The sequence below is a fragment of the Equus quagga genome, chromosome 15, assembly GCF_021613505.1.
Source record: "Equus quagga isolate Etosha38 chromosome 15, UCLA_HA_Equagga_1.0, whole genome shotgun sequence".
NCBI lineage: Eukaryota > Metazoa > Chordata > Mammalia > Perissodactyla > Equidae > Equus > Equus quagga.
The window spans coordinates 69,385,452-69,406,919 of record NC_060281.1 but is presented as its reverse complement, the minus strand read 5'-3'; the positions used below and the strand labels follow the sequence as shown (position 1 = coordinate 69,406,919).

The following is a 21,468-nucleotide window of genomic DNA, read 5'->3' as shown; positions in this document are numbered from 1 at the left end:
AACACCTCACCAACTCATGAATATTCATAAAAAACATAAACTGGGGCTCACAGCAGCCGGCTCGCCGCTGACCAGCCAAGAGCACTTGGACGAGTTAGCCGTCCTCTTCCGTCCTCCTACTGGCTGTCCCTCCCTCACCAAGACCATGCCGTCAGATAACACACAGCTCGCGCTGCGGCCAGCCCCAAGCACACAGCAGGTGCTTGACCAACGACCCCCACAAGGCAGAGGGCGAGGGGTGGCACGTGGCTTCAGATAACTACAAAAGGCCTTTGCTCTGCATTTCTGCTGTACACGCAGCGGCTGTGCACACGCGTGTCACACGCCGCCCATGGACTGGCCTGAGTGCCCTGGCGCCCGGGGACGTCCCTCCTCCCGCCCGCCCCGACTGCGGGCTGCCCTCATCTCCGTGGGCAGAGGGCGGGGCGGTACCTTGCGTGATGGAGCCGCGCATGTGGTGCTGCTCCTTGAGATGGTGGGGGCTGTGTCGCTCAGGCGGGATGGCGCGGCCCATGAGCCCTGGGAGAGAGGTGAGGGCGTTGCTGCTGGTCCCCGAGCCAGCCCTGGGCAGGGGGGGCCAGGGTCTACAGGCGCCCCTCTAGGTAGTGGGTCCATTCGGGCACTGATGAGAGTCCCCATGATGATGCTGGTGGCGGCAGAGGACCTGGCAAGCCAGCGTCCGTCCCCTTGCCTGGGCCCTGCGCCGCCTCCGGACTGAGCCTCAGTTCTCCTCTTTGTGAAACGGGGCCAACCGTCCCACCACCTCCCTCCAGGGGGCGTGGGGAGAGTCCCCTCTTCACGGCCGGCACCCAGTGAGCTGGGATGCCCCCGGGGCAGAGCCCAGGCCCCCTCGCATTGCCGTGTCCACTGGAGGGGGCAGCTGGGCAGGGCACCCACCTTCGATGCTGGCCGAGGAGATGGCCCTGCCGACGCGGCCCTCCATCATGTCATAGGTGCGCTTGGGAGCGGCCGCCTCGTGGGGCGGTCCTGAGCTGCTCCTGCCGTCCTCCTTGGAGCACTGGGACACGGACATGCCACCTGGAGAGAAGACCACGCTCATGGTGATGGGCTGGCCATAGGGGCTTGTGTGCACAGGGCCCAGGACTAGCCAGTTGGCCGGGGCCAGTTGCAGGAGTCCCCAGAGGCACGTCCGCAGGCCCCGTCACGGCTCTGCTGACCCCTGCCGAGGGAACTGCTGCCTGCCCACTGGCCCCCCGGCCCGTCTCTCAGGCGACCTGCAGAGGGCGAGGCCAGCAAGCTTCCTGCATCCTGAGCCCCGGCCCACCAGGCTGCTGTAGGGGAGGAGGTGTGCGCCTCTGACCACGCACGGGCACGTAAGTCTGCACATAAACACATCCACGCGCAGGTGCCAATGTGATATGAACATGTGCACTCACACGCGTGTGAGAAAAGATGCATTGGCAGAGTATGAACACGCTGGGTATGCACGACCGTTTGTGGGTCAATGTGGGTCTGTGTGTGTGCACGAGGGTGTGTGCACGTGTGCCACTGAGAACCAAGTGAGGCCATGTGCACAAACATACCAGTGTTCCTGTGTCCTCGTGCACGTGTGAACACAAATCTATGTGTGCCGCGACAAGCCACATGGGGAGAGTGTGTGTCTGGGGGAGGGAGGGAAGGGACAAGGAGGATCCACGGCAGAGGTGGTGTCACGCCAGGAGAAGCCCCGAGGGGCTGGGGACCGTGGGCCGGGCTCACTGGCTCCCTGAGGCCCCGAGGGGCAGGCTACACGGGGCGACAGTCAGTGCTGGTGAACAGAGTGGCAGGTGCCCCTGGGGACACGACAGTCGCTCCCACCAGGCCCCTGCCCTCCTCAGTCACTCGGCCCAGGAAGCACATCGGAAATTAAAAGCCCTGATTTAAACCCATTTGGTGGATGATGAACTTAAGGCCCGTAGAGGCTCAAGAACCGGCCTGAGGCCTGAGGTGAGAGCCCACCTGGCGCGCTCGCTCTGCCCACAACACCTGGACTGCCGGCCCCTCCGTCGGCCCTCCCAGGGCACTCAGCTGGTCCTGAAGCTGACGCCAAAGATGCAGCTAATGGCCTGCCCTCAGGGCTGTCTCCCCACCGGGCAGCAGGGGCCCATGTCCTGAGCCACGGCCCCACCTCCACTTCCCAGCACAGAGGAGGGGCGGGCACAGTGGGCGGACGGAGAGGAAAGAGCCGCGGCCCGTACGCGGAGGAGGAGCAGCAGAGGGCGCGCCATGTCCAGCACCGAGAGGGCCGCCCATCAGCAGCTTCTCCCCACACAGCCGGGCCCCCAGAGCTGCCAGCAATCACGACCAGCTCTTTGCTCCCTGACTCCTTCCCGGCAGGGCTCCCAGGGTGCAGCCCAGAGCCCGGGAAGGGGGAGGACGGATGGCCGCTGAGCGGGGCCTGGGGCACACGGGGGCAGGGCCACTCTGATCATCAGGCCTGCATGGCCACCTGCAAGGAGAGCATAGCATTGGGCAGAAGGGTGCTGGGCTGGAGGCCTGGCGGGGTGAGCCTGGGCTTCTGCTTTGTGGGCCTCAGTTTCCCCACTACGCTTCTAGCAAGGCTGGCCACAGTTTGTTTCCTAAATTATAAAGAACTGGGCAGAGAGAGAGGCAGCCATGGCCAAGCCTTACCCGCTGCTGGCTTGCATACCTGCAAGGACGGAGAGGTCACCACCTCCCTGACTGTGTTTCCTGGTGTCACCCAGCCCTGCCTCCCTGTGAAGCCACCTCAGTGGGCCAGACACCCTCCCCCTCAACCCCAGGCCTCCTTTTCTGGAGGGATCAGGAAGGTGGCCACACAGCAGGCCCACTGGACGCCATGTACCTCAGCTCCCCATCTGGAAAACAGGACAAAACCCTTCACCCTGGCTCTCGACCCCTCAAGGATGACGGGCGGGCCATGGGCTCCCCCAGACTAGCTTTCCCAAGACAGCCGGCTGCCCTGTAACCCCGACCACGCTTTTCTGGACCCTCCTCTCTGATCAACTCCAGGAGCATCAAAGCCTGGGGTGTGGGGACGAGCCAGGCTGGACAGGGCAGCTTCCAAGACATGAAACCAACAAGGCGGCTCCCTGCCTGCACCTCGTGTGGCCCGGGTGCTCCAAGGGCTCCGTCCACTGCACCCCAGCCCCGGCACACGGTCAGCGCCCACTGAAGACCAAGCGACCGGTGACCACCTTTCTGGCCAGGCTCCCCCAGCCCCCGTGGCCGTTCTCGTGAGGACTCACCCTCGTAGGACAGGACGTGGCCCTTCTTGCCCTCATAGATGACGTGGCCCTTGGGCAGGCCGTCCTCCCGGCTGCGGTCCAGGCGGCTCGGGCTGTCCTCGCCGATGATCCTGGTGATGGTGCCCTTGTACAGGACGTCGGCCGGAGTGCCCTGGGGGGCGGGGAGGGGGTGAGCACCCGGCACGCTGCGGCTGGGGACCCCTCACGCTCGCCAGACGTGACGTGGGCACGACCCAGCACACACATACACGTGTGCCCTGCAAATCCACACATGCACATGTGTTCACATGTGCTGTGTCCACCAATGCACATGTGTGTGCACACATCCACCACTTCACAAGAGGGGGCAGAGCCACCAGAACACAACCACATGGAACAAAGCAACGTCAGCAACGTTAACAGCAAGGAGCACTGATCAAGTGTCTCCTGCGTGAGGCGCATCACACTGAGCTCTTTCTACACATCGGCCCGTTTAACACTAGAAATGACCTTGTGGCAGGTGCTATTTTTATGCCTATTTCAAATGGGGAAACTGAGGCACCAAGGGGTTAGGTGACTTTGCCCAGGGTCACCTGGCTAATGAAGGGCAGAGCTGGGAGTGGAACCCAGGCAGCCTGGCCCCGGAGTCCGTGCTTCAGCCTGTACCATGCGGTCTTCCTTTCCCAGAGCCGTGACATCCGATCAGCAACAGTCAGGGTGGGCATGTGGGACCTGGGGCCCTGTGCTAGGCCTGTGACTTTGGTGTGTCCTGCACTTTGCTTTCCCAAACCAGGACGGGGATCAAATCAGGGCAGGACACCAGCAACCTGAGCTCTAACCCGGGGTTCTCACGCTCAGCACTGTGACACGGGGGCCGGACGACCCTCTGTGGCACGGCCATCCTGGACATCGTCGGATGTTTAGTACCATCCTTGCCCCACACACGAGACACCAGGAGAGCACCGTGCCTCCCCAATCCATGCCCCTCGAGATGTGACAACCACAGATGTCCCGCGATGCTGCCCAATGTCCCGAGGGGAGCAAAACTGCCCAGTCGAGAGGTACTGCCTTAGAGGGAGTGAGCTCCCGGGAAGGGGATGAACTCAAGCAGAGAGAACTGGCCACATGGGGAGCATCCCGCCTTGGGCGTGTTCTCTGGGCCATGAACAGAGAACAGAAACCCAGCGAGGCTGGAGGCCCCTCAACTTCGGGACAGTATGTTCAAACTCCTGAGATCGTGGAGTTCTCTCCACCTACGGCCTGCTGCGAGGACCAGAGCCTGCGGCCTCCCGGTGCAGCCCTGGTGAGCTTCCCCTCGAAGAGGGCGGAGCGCCAGGCCAGAGAGCAGGCTCCCCGGAGCCCGCGGTGGGACATGTGGGCCCTGCCTGCCAGTGCCCACTGAGCTAATGGGTGTCTGTGTGTGTGCGCGCCTGTGTGTGCGCCTGTAGGTGCCCCTGTGTGTCTCTGTGTGTGTGCACGCGCATACCTGTGTGTGCGTGCGTGTGTGGTCAGTGCATGGATTTCATCACTCCCTGCCTGCGAGGCTGTGGGAAAGTCCGAGGCTCACGCGTTTTGGCAGCTGCCACCTTCTTCCAGAAACAATCGAAGGTGTGTATGACCGATGGTTCGGTCACGGCCACCTGGGAGCGGGGGCAGTCGGAGGTCTAGAACTTCAGACGTCAACTTTCAACCCCAAACGACACTGCGGGAACGACCCTGCCAGGAGTACTTTTACCGCAAGGGAAACCGAGTCAGCCCCTGCTGGAGCGCGCACGTGGCAGAGCCGGGAGCCTGTGCCCCCGGCCTGGCCTTGAAGGTACCTGCCCTGCGCTCAGAGAAGGTGCCTTCGAAAGCTTGTGATTTCAAAACCTATAGGTTTCAGAGAAGCACGGGGCCTGACAGACTCCTCCGCGGTGGGACGAGGCAGCTCGGGTCGGAAACACCCCACCGTGCGGCCTGGAGCTTCACCCCCACCGTGTGCACGTGCATGTGTGCGTTCCGGCTCCCCGCTCCAGAGCCACACAGCCGGGCACAAATGCCAGCCCACTGCCTACTGGCCACGTGCCTCAGGCTCCACCCGCGGGTGGCCGTCTCATCTCTGACAGAGGCCGACAGCGTGGACTCAGTAGCAACGTGAAGCGTCCTGTCTGGAGCCGGGGGAAGGGAAGCTCGGGTGCTAAGGGCCCCAGGAGGCGGTGGGGCCTCCTTTGTCCCATGGCCAGGCAGGAGAGAGTTAAACAGGTCCGGGGCGCACGGGGAGCGGTCAGACAGAGGTGGAGCCCCATCCCTGACGGGGGGAGGTGGGAGCTGCGGACGGCGCCCTGCAAGGCCGTGGACAGGCAGCCGTCGCCAGCCAGTCCTGCCCTCCCCACGGTGGAGCCGAGCGCGCTGGAGCTCCCGGCTGCAGCCCTTGGCTGCCGGCACCACAGGCCAGGCTGCACACAAGGAAACCTCTTTCTTATCCGGGACTAAACGTGCAGAATGGGAGGGTTACGATGGCACACGAGGAGCATGGTGGGCGGGGCAGGCTCAGCTCAAGCACAGAAGTGGCCACGGACCCTGTGAAGGCAGCCCGGGCTTGGGGGTCCTGCGGACCCCCTCACTGGCCCCCACGATCTGACCTGAACGCCTCCTCTTCCAGCTCCAGGCCCACGGCCCCCTTGCTTGTCCCTGCGATGCCAGGGCCCCTCCCACCTCTCAGCCTTCCCAGGTGCTGTTCCCTGAGATTCCGACAGGGCGCAGGCCGCGGAGAGCTCTGCCCACTCGCCGTCTACACGGCCTGGACAGCCCCGGGCGCGCTTGATCACAGCGTTTCACTCAGTGGAAGCCCCGGCTGCTCTGAAATCCTCTCGGCTTTTAACTGTCTACACCCTCCAGTCTGCCTCCTCCCACTGCCACGCCAGCTCCTGGGGCAGCGAGCTGTGCTCTTCTCAGCGCCGAAGAGCCTGGCTCCACGCAGACGACATCCACCCCTCCCTCGCGGCGGGGGCCGTGCAGCCAGGCCGGAGGGGACAGACGGGCTGCCTGCTGCTCTGCCCACGGCCAGGGCTGCATCTGGGGGCGCTGCCTGCCGTCCCACCCCGGTCCGGCCCCAGGACACCTACGTGTGTGATGGAGCCGCGGTAGGTGATCGGGCTCTCGGAGGGCACCCGTGTGCTGGGGATGCCCTTGGTGATGCTTCCTCCCGGGACGGAGCCCAGAGACGTCCCTGGAAGACAGGACACAGGGGCTTAAGCGGTGTCTGCGGACCTGCCCGAGTCCCAAGAGCCACCGGACTGTGACCCACAAGTCCCCCTGGGTGTCTCAGCACAGAGGCCCCCGTGCCCCTAAACGGCGAGGGGGACGACTGTGGAGGGGCCGCTGGACCTTCCCAGCAGGCTTTGGATGAAGGATCCCATTCCTGCCTCCAGCCTCCAGGGAGCAGAGGGGCAGCCGCGGGGATGCAGGCAGATGCCAGCCCCACGCCCTCCCCCTGCCCTCACCTCTCAGCACGGACGTCTCCTGCGCCGTGGGCACCCCCAGGCTCTCCGGCGGCCCCACCTGGCCCCGTGGGGACAGCTGCTCCTGCTTCACTCCGCTGAAGGGCGCTGGGGACGGGAGAGAGAGTGAGCAGAGCCGCTGGGAAAGGGACACGCAAGGATGTGCAGGGCTGCCCCCCCAACCCGCCAAGGGCTGAGGCCAGCACTGCGAGGGCATCAGAGTGCCACCCGCCCCCCCACATTTGGGCCGAGTCCACGGGCCAAGCTGCCCTCCCCTAACCCCCACACGGACACAGCAGGAGCCAAGCCCAGGACACCCAGGTGGGGGGCCCGGACCCTTACCCAGCTTCTTGGGGTCCATGGTGAGGGGCAGCCCCATGGTGATGGGACCCACAGGCGCCTTGGCGTGCTCTGAGTACGGGACGTGGAGCTGCACTGACATTCCCTGGGGGACAGAGGTCATAGGTCACAGGGCCCCCACAGTCCCTCTGCCACATGCCCAGCCTGAGTGCCCAACACCCACTACGAGGGCCCAAGAGGAGGGGAGCCTCGGGGTCACACGCAGGTCGGAGAGGCCGGGCTCAGGTCTCCAACCTGCTGCTCGCTGTGTGACCCTGGACAAGCCTCGGGCCCCCACACAGTGGCCACTGTGACCCGGGCAGCCTCAAGGGAACGGTGTACGTGAGCACTCTGGGCAAAATGGCCGCCTGGCCCTGCCCTGGAGGCGAAGGCAGATGGCCACGGACCCAGGCTCACCATGCACCGTCCACTGTGCCTACCATATTCGCTCCTCGCTTTCACAGGAGGAGCTGAGGCACAGAGAGGTTAAGTAACCTGCCCAGGGCCACACAGTCTGGTTGCAGAGCCCATGCTCTGGACTGCCCCACAGAGTGACCCCCCAAGGTCCCAAGTGCGGGGGCAGGCTCCAGCCAGCTGGGACCCCAGTACTGCTGTGAATGGATGCGGCCGCCCAGACATCATCAGTCCCAACGCTCCCCTTTACAGATGGAAAGACGGACACCGAAAGAGGAAGGGGCTGATCCCCGGGCACCGCCCTCCTGCCTCACCTGGGAGATGGCGCCCATCTGCCTCTCGAGGACGCCTGGGTGCTTGGAGGAGGAGATGAGGGGCGGCGGGTTGGAGATGGTGGGCGGGCGGGGCAGCACGGGCCGCGCACTGTCGTGGAGGCCCAGGGGCAGCGGGTGACCTGCGGGGCATGGGTCTGTCCATCATGGGGCCCCAGGAGCGGTCATGCCCCAGCTGGACAGACAGGCCCCGGGAGCTGCTCCCCTCTTCCCAGTCCCACCAGGGCATGCCATCCCCACGTGCCCCTCCCTTGCTCTCCCTTCTCCGTCTGGATGAACCACCTGTGTCCTTGGTCCAGGCACCAAGGCCACAGAGAAGGCTCCCTCCACCAGGCCCCGGCCCAGACCCCTTCTCTGGTCTCCCCATCCCCCCTTTACCCCCCAGGAGTCCATTCCCCTCACAAGAACCAAAAGGACCTTCCTGAAAAGTCTCCCCCTGCTGGGAACCTTCGATAGCTCCCCACTGTCCCCAGGAAACAGTCTTAACCTCCGACACGGCTGCTAGGTTCACCAGACCGGGTGCTCGTGGTCTCCCCAGGTCCACTGGGCACCAAGCCCCCACTGTGGCCGCCTGACTCAGTTTCTCAAGGTTTGCCTGCTCTTTCCTGTCTCTGGATCTCTGCACATGCTGTTCCTCCTACGTGGCACATCTTTCCCCATTCTTCTCCTGGCTCACTTGGCCCTCTCATCCTGCAGGATCAGCTCTGCTTTGGGTGGTCTTTGCTGACACTACAGTCCATCTCAGCCCCTGGCTGCACTGCTCCTGCTGCTGGCAGAGCCTAGCCAGACTGGTGAAACCAGAAAGATCTCCACCCAGCCTGACTGGATTGAGACTATCAACCAAAGCAGCCCCTCCTCCCACCCCCAGCTTTTCTCTCCACCTGCCCAGTCTCTAGCTCTCAGTCGCCAGCGGAAGACAGACCTCCCACTCTGAGCTGGCCCCTCACCAGCTCAAGCACCTTCCATGGCTCCCTACTGCCCATCACTTCAATCCCAATCCTGCAGTTTTCTCAAATCTCAGTGTTCCCCCGTTCCCTCCGCTGGCCCCACCGCCCCTCCCACCAGTCCCAGCGGACTCCGAGATCCTTCCACATGCAGCTCTGCGCCAGTGCGAACAGTCAGAGCCCAATGCCGCGTGCCCTGGCTGACTGAGCACCACAGCCGAGTGGCTGGAGCTGGGGCTGAGCTACTCACCGGGCGGGGCGTAGGAGAAGGCCGAGGGGTCGGGGGCGTGCGGGGAGGCCTTGATCACCTCGCGAGGGGGCACAGGGAAGGGCAGGCCCGGCGTCCAGCACGGGGGCTCCGCGGGCAGCTTCTGGCCCTCGGCCGCAAAGGCCGCGAAGAACACGGGCTTCTCTGCCGAGGGGGCAGGGCGGTCAGCCGTGCCGGGCAGCCCTCGGGAGGCCCCCGCCCCCGCGCCGGCCTCGGGGTGGCCCGGCCACCAGCAGTGATGAGGGCTATGATGGGAGGCCCCATGCCCGTGGCCGGCACCGCTGAGCCCACACACCGCTCGGCGCGGGCGGCATCCTGGGGAGGGGCTGGGCGCTCGGCAGCCCCTGGGATCCCGGGGGTCGTCCTATGGCCACGCCGGGCCCCGCAGACGCCGCCCAGGGCCTGCCCGCCCGGCTCATCCACCGCCTGCCGCCACCGAGCACCCAGCAGGCCCACAGGCCGCGGCGTCAGCAGCGCCCCCCACACAGGGATGAAGGCACTTGCAGCGGCTGCATGGGCTCCGGCGGGCGTGGGGGCGGCCAAGAGCCCCGCACCCGGGGTCCCTGCCGCCCCGGCACTGCCTGTCTGTGCCAAGCACTGCACCAGCGTGGACTCAACAGCCTCCCGCCAGCTGGTAAGGAAGTGACCGCCCCCAGACTGCCGTACGGGGGGAAACTGAGACACAGACACATCAATGGGCTCATCTGAGGTCACCAGCAAATATCTGGCCGGGTTGGGATCTGACCCCTGACCTCCTGGCCAGTGCAGCTGCAGAACACACAACAACAGCAGGGCCACCGCTCTCCCTGAGCCTCCATGTGTGGACATGTTCATCCTCACGGCATCCTGAGGGAACCACGAGGGTCCCCCTTTCACAGAGGGGACAACGGCCCGGATGGAGAGTCACCTGGCAAAGGCCCACAGCCAGTAGGGACGGAGCCGGGGGGGCTGGCGGGCTGGAGACCGTGACCTCAGCCTCGTCCGCACACTGCCCACCACACAGGTGCGACAGCCGGCCCGAGTCTCAAGCCTGGGGACACCCCACAGACACTGCCAGAGGCCCTGGAGCTCCTGCTAGCCTCTCACTCTGCTGAAATCTGTGGCAGGCTCTGAACTGCCGAGAATCAGCGTTCAGCTCGAGGACTGACTGATCCCAGGGAAGGTGACCAGCTGGGGATACAACTTGGGAACGCCTAGCCTGGGACGCAGATGGCAGGCAGATGTCATCTCTCGGGCCACCTCCAGATGGCAGAGGGGGTTCTGAAGGCCGTGAAGGCATGGTAGGAGAGTACTGGCATCGACTAGTGATGCCTGCTGCAGGCATGGCAGGTGAGAGCAGAGGTCCGTGTGCTTGCCCTGCATCTCTCCTAGGAGAGCCTGGGTTCCCCTGGAACGTGCGCCCTCGTGCAGTGGGGAGCCCACGGGACAGGGTCACAGATGCAGGAAGTAACTCGGTGTGGGATTCTCACGCTTGAGTGGCCCCTAATGGAGGGGCCCCCACAGGACCTGCCCTGGGCCAGGCGATTCCACAAACACCTGGACCTTGCTCACCCTGGTCCCCAACCCCACTGTGCTTTCTGCTGCTCAGCTGTAGCTGCGGGGGTGGGGGCGGGGGGGCAGCCTCCCTCTGGTGCTTGGAAGGGAACCTTGGGGCTGGGCCAGGCCGGGCAGGCGGCCGAGAGCCTGAGAGACGACCTGTTCCTCCAACTGGGCCCCGGGGAGCCCGGGCGAGGAGCTTGGCTGAGCCGTTCCACGCGGGAGCCAGACAGCGGGGGGGTCCTGAGCCCAGAGAGGGGGTGCTGGGTGTCAGCCTGATGCCTGTGCCTCGGGGCCCGGGCAGCCCAGACCTCAGGACACATGCACACCATGCCTGAGGCCAGGGGCGCCGTCGCCCACGGGGAGCGATGCCAGGACACAGGCCGGCCTCCGCCGTGCAGACGGGCTGAACGTCAGCCTCTGAAACCACTGGCAGTGGCTCACCTTCCCCGGGACAGGGCCTGTGACCCGTCCCACTGTGCCGTGGCTGGCCCGGGGGGTGCCCAGCCGCCCAAGTGCAGCCCAGCCCTGCTGGGATCTGGCTGTGGCCAAAGCTGACGGGCCCCTGACGTCACTCAGTAGCCACCTGCCTGGGCTGGTGTCCCAACCTGAATGTCCTTCCAGAGCCAGACCCCATGTCGTGGGCGCTCACGCCCAGCGAATCTGCCCCTGGCCCAGGGTGGGCAGCTGGCAGGGTCCTGGGGAAGGCAGACCTCCTGCCCTGGTCCCCGCTAGGCCTCATCAGCAGGTCCCTCCGGCTTTGCCTGTGAAACAAACTCCCATGCCCCCTCCCTCCTCAGCTCCTCCTCACCCCTGCAGTCCGGGCAGCCCTATCATGCCCAGGACAGCGCTGTGGCCACCTCCATCTGTCTGCAACTCCTCATAGCCCTTCCTTTCTCCTCAACCACGGCCAGAAAGAGAGCTCTTCCCCAAATACAAACCAGATTACCCGCCTACCCCCAACACACACACTTAAAATCCATCCAGCACAGCTTTCTGCTGCCCCTGATGCAGAGTCCCCACCGCGCCGGGGCCTACAGGGCCTGACACCATCTGGCCCCCATTTCCCTCTCCGACCTCCCACCCTCCCCCGTCCCCAGCCACAATGACCTCCCGGCAGCTCCTCCAACACACCAAGCTTGTTCCCACCCCAGGGCCTCTGCACGTGCTGTTCCCTCTGCCTGGAAACCCTTCCCCAGGCCTTCTCATGACTGGAGACTCCTCTTCTCCAGAGATCCCTTCCTGGGGCCCCTCCTCGCTCACCCCATTTTGTCCCCTCCGCTGGGTGAATTGTTCTAAGTCACCCTGCTCCCTCATGCGTGCCTGGCTTAACGCCCCTCTTGAGCATGGAAACAGCAGCTCCCGCAGAGGGGACTTCATCCTGCTCCCCACCGACCCCACTGTCTCGCCTGGCGCTGGGCCATCATGGGTGGTCAACAGCCGCCCTGGCCCAGCAGCCACATGGCGGCCTGCGCGCCGGCCGGGATGCACACCTGCCCCGCGTGGCGTCTGAGACGGCGCACGGCAGGTGGAGGCAGCCATGGGTGGCGGGCAGGGTGGGCTCACTAGACGGGGAGTGTCTCACAGGCCCGTGTCCCTTGTGGGAAGTGTGGAACTGTCCTCCTCCAGGGACAGCCCTGCTCTTTGTCCTCAGACAGGCAGACAGCCCCGCCCTCAGGAGGCCCACGGCTGAGCGCCAGCCTGGCTTTCTAGAGGAGGGGACGCTGGGTCCCAGACGGTGGTGATGCGGGCACAGGTGGCACTGGTCTGAGCCTGTTCCTGGGCTGCCCGGGCCAAGAGGGTGGCCTGGGGTCCTGCTGCTCTCAGACCCCGAGAGCAGCGGGCAGGACCCTGGGCTAGGCCAGCGCGGGGGCACCTCTGGGGGATCGGCCCCTGAGACCTGCGATGTGCCAGCAGATCTGCATGGCAGGCCGACCTGGGAAGGGGGGCCCTTTGGGGACACACACCTGTGATTTCTTGGGTCCAGTGGGCAGTGGGGCAGAGACAGAAGATCCAGAGAACAAGAAACCCCGCCCCGCCTGCCTCCCGACCTTGAGTTTCACGTGGGAACAATAAAGCATATGCCCAGGCAGTGGCCGAAGGCGCTGCTCAGGGAGTCACCCGCCGGCTCCCTGACGAACCCAGTGACCTCGGCCTGGAAGACGGTCAGGATGAGGGCCGGAGGGGGCAGAAGTTCCTGCCAAGGTCCCAGAGCTGCTGCCAGCTAGGCGCCGAGCCTCCTCCCTGGTTCTAGAAGCTCACGTGTGGACTGAGTCACCCCAATCAGAGGCTGAGCCACAGATGTGTTTTCGTGCATGTACAATGCTTTCGAAAACTTTGAAAAGTTGCCAAGGCTGAGAAACTAGAAGATTTTGCATGAAAAGATGGACTTCAGGCTTCTCTGGAACAACCACCCCAGGCCTGTATTGCCACACGTGTCCACTTTAGAAAGAACATGCGTTGTCCACTTTGCCACAATCCCCACCGTTCCCTGCTGCCTCACTCCCACTGTTCTACTCACTGACTTGGCCGGCCCTGCAGCACAGGCTTGGAGTCCACAACAGCTGCTCCAGACACAAACGCCCCCGCCCTGCCCGCTGGCTCCCTGCACCCCCCACCCTCAGCCACAGCGCCCACTTACCCTCCTTCTCAGCAGTGGGCACAGGACTCCTGCTTTTGCCCCGGGGACTGCTGCTGGACTGCTGGGTGGTGTCGCTCTCAGGCTGTAGGTGCTGTGGTGGCGGTGGGGCAGGGGGAGCTGGCTTAGGGGGAGCAGCATCCTCCCGGGGGGGCTCATGGACTTTGGTGACCTGCTGAGGGGAGCAGAGAGAAGCAGCATCTTTACAGGACGTTGTGAGCACAGAGCTCAGGGAAAGCCATCCAGGCCCCCTGCACGTGACCAGCCAGAACACGGAGGCCCACGAGAGGCAGCGACACGCCCAAGGGACGTGGCCTGAGGGTCGGGAGGGCAGGTCTCTGCACACAGGCGAGGGGTGCCCACCCACCCAGCTGTCTGGCTATGGAGGAGAGGGAGCCACTTCCGGGAGCCGAGCCTCTCTGGGTCTCAGAGGGACCTGGGCTGGCGGACGGGGCTATGCTGGCCCAGGCAGGGGGCTGCACGGCCTGGCACGCCCTGTGCCCCTCACGCAAAAAGCCCTGGGCGGTTCTTAATCTTTCAGCCGCAGCCCCCAGCTGCCTCTGGGAAGCCCAGGCCGCCCCCTCCAAGAAGCACGGCTTCGCCAGCGCTGGGCCGCCATTGGGGGGCACCTCCACGGGCCACCAGCTTGGCCTCCACTACCTTCCTGGGGGCCCTCCCCACGGGAATTAGACTAGAACTGGGAGGGTCCCCTGCCCTCCTCTCTTAGGTGGTGTGACCCCTGGGGGACTTCCTGCCTCCTCGCAGGCTCCTGCCTGGTCTGGGGGCTCTGGAAAACCCTGGCTGGCTGATAACGGCCGGGGTGGGGAGCAGCCAGGCAGGCTCCCGGGCACAGGGACGAGCCCCGCCTCCCAAGAGCCCCACCCGCGGCCACCCTCGAGCTGTTCCCGCCCTGTCTCTCTGGGGGCTTTTCCAGGAAACAGGGAAGAGCAGAGCCAGGCTGCAGGTGCAGTCCCCGCCCGCCCCAGCAGGCTCTGTGCTCAGCTGGCCGCAACGCCTGCCCCCTGAGGAGGACACAAAGGTCACTCAGCAGAAGGGTCCTGGGCACTCACGATGGGGGGGATGGCAGCTGCCCGCTGCTTCAGCTGCTTCAGGTCCAGCGGCTTCTGGGGCGAGGCGCTGGTCCTGCTGTCGCTGGTCGGGGTGAGGAGGCTGGGCCTCGGTGACAGCAGCCTGCGGGGAGACAGGTGTCAGGCCGCAGGCTCCAGCCCTGGATGCCGGGGCTGGGAGGGACTGGCCACTGTGGAGGTGAATGTCCACGGTCACCCGGCAGAGGGGGTGGGGAGCAGGGTGGGGGCTCCTCCCCTGCTCTGGTCCACGCAGGCCCCACGAGGGCCCAGACCCCTCTCCGACCCCAGCACAGAGGCCCAGGCAGGATCAAACCCTCCCTGGAGATAGCCCACAACCAGGAAAGCCCCAGAGAACCCCGACAAGGGCCCACCCCACGCACGGTCCCTCAGAAGCTGTCGTAAAGCCAAAGCACCAACCAGACTGAGGCTCAGGGAGCTCAGATTTGGGACCTCATCCATCACCCAGACCTGAGGGGCTCAGGTGCAGGGCTGTGTGGACCCCACTCACTGGGGATGGGAGCTGGGAGCCCACCCGCTTAACCAGAATGCCCCGCTCCCTGGAATCTTACCCGCCCCCCAGCTACAGAGGTGGGTGCGGGCTCCGTGTGGAGGAGCGGGTGAGTGTGCCCCTCACCCGCCCCAGCTGCCCAGTTCCTGCCCGGCTCTTGGCTCCCGCCCCACCCCACACCTGCTGAGCACACCTGCAGGGCACCACAGCCGGCCAGGCGACCCCACAGCACGCACGAGGGTCTCAGCCAGCGGCTGGGAGTCAGCTAGAGGCAAAATAAGGGCTGAGGAACCAAAGCCAGAGGGTCCTGCTGGCACAGGCTCGACCGCATGCCGTGACTGTGCTGGCTGATGCCTCACGCAGGCTGTAAGGCACAGCCACCGCCTCGAGGTAAGACCACAGACGACCAGGACAGGAGCATACCACCCAGTGCCTGGCAGCTGGGGCCAGACACCAGCAAACAGCAGGGCTGCTCCTTCCTGCAGATGGAGTCGGGTAGACGTGGGATGGTGGCCTGGGTGCCCTCTGCTCTCTGTGGTGGCAGGACCACGGTGTGTGACAGGCCAGTCCTGCGGGCACCGGCCTCCCGCCTGCATCTGCCACATGCTTGGCTGGGCAGCGACAGACGTGGCGTCTATGGGGCTGCCACAGCGGGCAGGCGAGGCCGGGCGCAGAGGAAGGGCGTCCTCACTGCTCCATGCCAGCCGCCCTCTGTGGTCCTCCTGCCCGGTTCACCCTCCACAACCTCTCCAGATCCTACTCGTGCCCCGAGGACCACCTGAGGCCACCGCCCTTCTCTGCTGCCCTGGACTCAGCCCAGTTCCAACTGCCGCCCTCGGGTGACCTGACGAGGTCTGAGCACGAATGTCATCACTGTCCCCGCCATTTCCCTCCTCCGGCTCACCCGCCACCACACCCAGCCTCCCCGGCCTCAGGGTGACTTAACATCGTCCATTTAAGCCAATGAGCATGTGTCAACTTGAACTTAAAAATGAATATATTGCAGCCACTTTGGAAACAGTGTGCCAGTTCGTCCAGAGTTGAGTCACTGCGCTGCCACGTGACCCAGCCAGTCCATGCTGTCGTCTGCCCAAGAGAGCCGAAAACACGCATCCGCAGCCAAACTTGTTCATGAAAAGATCACAGCTGTTCCACTCACCACCGCCAAAAGGTGGAAACAACCCAAACGTGAGAAACGGATGAAGGGAGAAACAAAATGTGGTCCGTCCATACAGTGGAATATGATACATCCATGAAAAAGGAACGGGGCACTGACACCTGCTACAACGCAGATGACCCTTGAAAACGATGCTGCACGAGAGAAGCAGACACAAAAGGCCACACAGTGTCTGATTCCACAGACAGGAAATGTTCAGAACAGGCAAATCCACTAGGACAGAAGGTAGATTCGTTAGCTGCCAGCAGCCGCAGGGCATGCTGAGGAGTGACTGGTGACGGCTGTGGGGCTTCTTTTTGAGCTCACGAAAACATTCTGGAATTCAATAGTGGGGACGGTCGCACAACTCTGTGAATGTACTAAAAGCCTGTGAACTGCACATTTCACGGCTGAATTGTATGGTACGTGAATTACAGCTCGATAAAGCCGTACAAGAAAAGAATAAGGAACATACTATAAGCTGGCCGTGAAATCGAGGCTTTGACGTGGTAACTAACTGTGTTGTTTCTGTGAAGCGTAATAAATAATACTTATTTTTAAACATATTATTATCTGTTGTGTAAAAATACAGAAACACTTTAAAACACGAATTTTAAAGTTAATAAGCTTTTGCGTCTGTGTAAATCTGGCTTTAGAAAGACACAGAGCACATTTTCATAACACATAAAGCAGTGTCCGTGTCCCTCTGACTGGCGCTGAACTGGTCTCAGGCCTGTGCCCTGCCGTGGCCCTATGGCTGCGCACCCAGGGGGGCAGGAGGCGGGGGGGGCAGGGCCTGCACTCAGCGCTCTCACCAGGCACAGCTGGTGGCCACACACAGGGCCGAGACCCCTCGCTCCTGAGCCCTCGCCCCAGACTTGCCAGCAGCCCCCTCAGAGTGAGGCAGGAGCTCCGTGGGGACCAGGCGCTCGGGCACAGCACTCCACAGTTTACAAGAGGTGCCAGCCTGACCTCTCACTGTGAAGAGGGCAGCATCCAGGAACTAGGGGCTGGGTGTGGATCCTCGACAAGCCTGAGGGCCCTGAGCCCCAGGAGAGCGGGAAGATGCTCAGGTCACACTCCCCGGCTCCCAATCTCCGCCCCTCCTCCAGCCCCGTCCTCTCCCCTTTGTTTTCCTGGGAGACAGCGGCTTCTGTCTCCCTCTGGAGGCCGGGTGGGTGTGGCTCTCGGAGCCTGGCACGGCACGTGACGGGAGGGCAGGCGGAGGCCGGCAGCTCGGCTGGGAGCACCAGGCCTACCTCCCCACCCAGCCCTCCAGTTCAGGGCTCCGGCTCCCAGTCCAACCCTGCCTTCGGCCGTGTGCCTCAGTTTCCTCATCTGTAAAATGGGTGTGGGATCAGCTGTGCCGCCAAGGGCTGTTCTGTGGCTGGAGCACTGAGCGCAGGGCCGGGTGCTGAGCGCCTCGGGCCGGCTTCCCACGACTGTGGTCTTTTTCCCACCCTGGAGGCCAGGGCTGGGGGAGGGGGTAGGACAACAGGGACTGGGGGGCATGCCGGGCCTGTGACAGCACGTCCCCTCTGCTGAGCCTCTGCCTCAGCTTCCCCATTCTCCTGGGGCTGGGAGGGTGAGGGAAGCCTGGTTCGGGAACAGCATCCACACAGACACGGTCATGTCGCTCGCCTCTGCCCCCAGGACAAAACCCTGACTCCTCGCCCTGAGCCACAGGGCCCCTGCCCACCTCTGTGACCTCCTCTCCCTGTACCTGCTGCACTCCCTGCCACAGGTCCCTTGCCCTCTACTGAACATCAGCTCATGAGGCCACAGGGCCTTTGCCCTGGCTGTTCTCACTGCTGGCTGTCCCACATCTCACATGCCAGCTCTGACCAGCCTCCAGTGGACTGGCCTCCCTGACTGCTCCGTCCACTCCCCCATTCTTTGCGTCGTCCACCTGCGACACGAGCGGTCGCTTTACTCCTTCACTGTCCCAGTTTTGTACTAGTCGCTGTCTCTGGAACACGAGCACCCTGGAGGCGGCCTCGCTGCCCTGTTCCCAGCATCCCCTCACCTAGAGGGCACACGGGTGCCGGTCACTCACTCACAGAATAAAGCAAAAAAGGAGAAACTGCTGTCACAGTTCTGTCAAAATTCCAGGGGCTCAGCCGAAGAGGCCACACCCCGGCCCCCCATGGAGTGACCGCCGGGGGTTCCTGAGACAGACCCAAAGGAGGGGAGCCAGTCTCATGGAGCGGCACCGTGGGGCTGGCACAGGCTGGCAGTCCGCAGCCTGTAACTCCACTACTCCCATGGGATGCCCTAAGTGGGGGCCCCCCATTGTACAGACGAGAACAGCAAGGCCCAGGGAAGGGGCCTTCCACAGCCTGCCATGGCGTGCCTGCGCACCTCTGGGAACGGGGACAGGGGGCAGGCGAGCTCAGGGTTTCACAATCAGAGCCACCATCTCTGGGCGTTGTCCAAGACAAGGCCCGGCAGAGCTGCCTGGCGGAAAGTGGCGGGGAGCAAAGACAGGATGCGGTTTTCTCTCCCGCAGCCGTCCGGGCAGGCGGGGCCAGGCCGAGATGCGCCTTGTGTGGGTCCAAGGACACCCAGTTCCCTGCGCCGTGGCTGCCAGGCGGGAAGAGGGCGCGCAGCCAGGGCCGGGGTCGTCTGGGGGGCGGCCCTGCCAGGAGGCCCCGCTGCCAGGGTGTGCTCTGACGCATCTCACCGGGGTCCTCCGGCGCCCGCCGGGCCCTGCGCGCCGCGGCCGGGGGAGGGAGGAGTGGCAGGTTGCCAGCCGGGAAGAGGTCAGCATGCTGGCCTGAGTCCAGCCTCACCCCGAAGGCGGGGACCGACCTAGGTCACACAGGGCGTGACAAACCAGGTGTCCTGACTCCCAGCCCAGGGCTGTTGCTCCCAAGGGACCAAATGCTGGACATTCAGGCAGGAAGAGTGGACGGAAGCCAAACCCAGCTGGGGGAGGGAAGGACACGTCCCTGGGTGGGGTTGCCGAGGGGGGATGGGGGGGACACACTGAAAGCAGCCCGCAGGGCTCAGGCCTGGCCCAAGGGGTCCAGCGGGGCTGGTGGGATCCAGGCCAACCCTCCCAGCTCTCCAGCCTGGGCAGGCTACGTGTACCCACAACACAGACTCCAGGAGGCCCCTTATCAGCATGGCTGCCCCATGAGCTCAGCACCCTTCCCGCTAAAAGCAGAAACATGTGTTTCCATGACTCTGCTTCGCAGCCAGCAGGAGCGGGGTGGGGAGCCTCCCACCCCTACCCCGTTACCCAGGCACAGAGTGAGTGCAGCGGCCAGACCCTGGCCGAGGGCCTCCCCGGCAGCCACAGCCGCCGTGAGCACTGTTTTCCGAGCTGCGCCCGTTGGGCAAGACTCTCCGGAATTCTGTGCCTTAGAAACCTGTTGGCCAGGACTTAGCTTGTCAAAGGGCCACCCACCAGACCATCTGCTTCCCACAAACGGAGCGAGGCTCCTGCCGGCGGTGGCCCCCAGCACCCCCGGACACAGGAAACAGAGGACAACGTGGCTCGCCTGCCTTTGTGGGACATATGGAGACCCACAGAGCTCTGAACGAACCGGATTTTCCTATGAAATGTTCTAGAACTTGCCATTTTTAGCAAGCCCCAAGGTGAATCACGGGGCAGAGGGAAACGAGTGAACGCATCGGATTTGAAAGTCAGATTTTCCTCCCTCTCCCTTTGCCCAGAACTTTTCCGAGAGACATGAGAGGAGAGAAAACAGACAGCACTGTTTTCAGTCAAAATAAAAGTGATCCCCGGCCTCTGCAGAAACAGTTCCTCCCCGAGCTGCCAGAGGCTCGGCGAGGACCTACACCTCCACCCGGCCACCCGCCCGCGGCCCTCGCTGGGTGCATGAGCCTTGTCTGTGCTGAACGCAGGTGAGCCTGGCGGCCCCAGGGCCTTAGGCACAGGCACCCTGCACAGGAGCCAGGACATAGGTAGGAAAGGGAGGCACACGCTCAGTGACAGCAACCCAAACAGGGTGGCATGGGGACACTTAGGCCGCCCCGCGGGAGAGACACCTCTGTAAGGAGTGCCCCCTACGGCTCTGATGGCTCAGGGCCTGGACCACCGGCCAGAGCCAGGGAGCCCCGAGTTCCAAGCCCGGATCCAGGGGATGGGAGAGGAACCACCAACAGTCTTGGGGACCTGCTGTTTCCCCCACCACCACCTCCACCGGTGTCAGGCACACCCCCAGCACCGTTGGCTTGGACCACGGCAGCCACCTCCTGACTGTCTCCCCTCTGACCCCCATCAAACCCCCCAGGCCCAGCCAGGTGGCTTCAAGCCTGGGTCAACCCCGCTCTTTCCTCATGGCCCCACGGATAAAGTGCGGCCTCCGAGTGGACCCACAAGCGCCACCTGCCCGCCCAGCCTGCCCCACCTCCCACCGTGCCCCCACCGCTCCGCCACCCAGGGCCTGAACCCTGCCAGGCTCGCCCTCGCTGCTCCGGCCGTGTTGAGGGTACAAGGGCATCCTCCAACGATGCCCAAGTTCTGACCCATGGCCACCTGCCTGGGAACGTGACCTCATTTGGAAACAGGCTCTTGGCAGACGAGATGGAGTTAAGATGAGGTCATTGTGGGTGATCCTAATCCAGTGAGTGGCGTCCTCAGGGGAAGAGAAAAATTTGGGCACGCCATGTGACCATGGAGGTAGAGACCGGAGCGATTCCTCTACGAGCCGAGGAGGACCAAGGATGGTTGGCCACCACCAGCAGTGGCTGGAGGAGGCAGGAAGGACCCTCCCCTGGAGCCTTCAGAGGAAGCACGGCCCGCCACACCTGGATTTTGGACTTACGGCCTCCAGATTTGTGGTCCTTGGTGATGGCAGCCGTGCCACCCTCTCCCCCAGAGATGGCCTCCTTCTCTGCCCAGGCTCGGCTCAGCAGCCACCTCCGGGGGCAGGCCCTCCCCATGCCCACTGCCCTCCCCCAACGTGGATCTGCCAGGTGGGGACTCCGTCCAGCGTCTGCCCCCCTGAGCAGGCTACGTGCTCCCTGGGGGCAGGCGTGGAATCCGCCGCCCCGCTGCAGTCTAGGTATACAGTCAGCGCCAATACATGTTTGCAGAGCAAGAAAACACGACACCCGCGTCCAGCCACCCACTCACCTGTTCTTGTCGCTGCTCTCGGGCTCGTCCACCTCGTCGGCGCTGCAAGTGGCGCTGGAGTCGCTGTCCTGGGGCGCACCGGAGCCCTTGGCGGTGGCTTTGCCCGCGGCGCCGCAGCCCTCCTTCTTTTCTACCTTGAGCGTGCCCTCCGCCTTGACCTCGGCCTTGACCTCGGGCGCGCCCTTGACCTTGTCGGGCGCCTCCTCCGCGGCCTCCTCCTTGCACTCGCTCTTGACGCTCCGGCCCGGCTCCGCGGGGGGCGCCTCGCCCGGCTCCTCCTTCTTGCCCACGTCCCCGGCCAGCTCGGGGGCCACCGCAGGCTTCTGCTCCTCGCCCTCCTCCGCCGGGGACGCGGCCGCCTCCTCGTCCTTCTCCTCCTTGGGGACCAGGGCGGGCGCCGCGGCGGGCTCGGCGGGCGCGGGTGGCGGGGCGGGGCCGGCGGGCTCGGGGGCC

At 64.4% G+C, this 21,468-nt stretch overlaps 1 protein-coding gene across 1 annotated transcript in view; it reads right to left on the bottom strand.

The window, feature by feature from the left end:
• The window catches only part of NCOR2 (nuclear receptor corepressor 2), a 210,539-nt gene that overhangs the window by 19,584 nt on the left and 169,487 nt on the right, over positions 1-21,468 (bottom strand). The window contains exons 23-33 of the mRNA XM_046641374.1: positions 21,016-21,468; positions 14,227-14,347; positions 13,160-13,331; positions 8,965-9,126; positions 7,753-7,892; positions 7,028-7,130; positions 6,689-6,793; positions 6,311-6,414; positions 3,228-3,378; positions 898-1,038; positions 433-519 (exon numbers count right to left, since the gene is read on the bottom strand). Coding sequence (XP_046497330.1) covers positions 433-519; positions 898-1,038; positions 3,228-3,378; positions 6,311-6,414; positions 6,689-6,793; positions 7,028-7,130; positions 7,753-7,892; positions 8,965-9,126; positions 13,160-13,331; positions 14,227-14,347; positions 21,016-21,468 — 1,739 coding nt within the window. The remainder of the gene's footprint in view (positions 1-432; positions 520-897; positions 1,039-3,227; positions 3,379-6,310; positions 6,415-6,688; positions 6,794-7,027; positions 7,131-7,752; positions 7,893-8,964; positions 9,127-13,159; positions 13,332-14,226; positions 14,348-21,015) is intronic.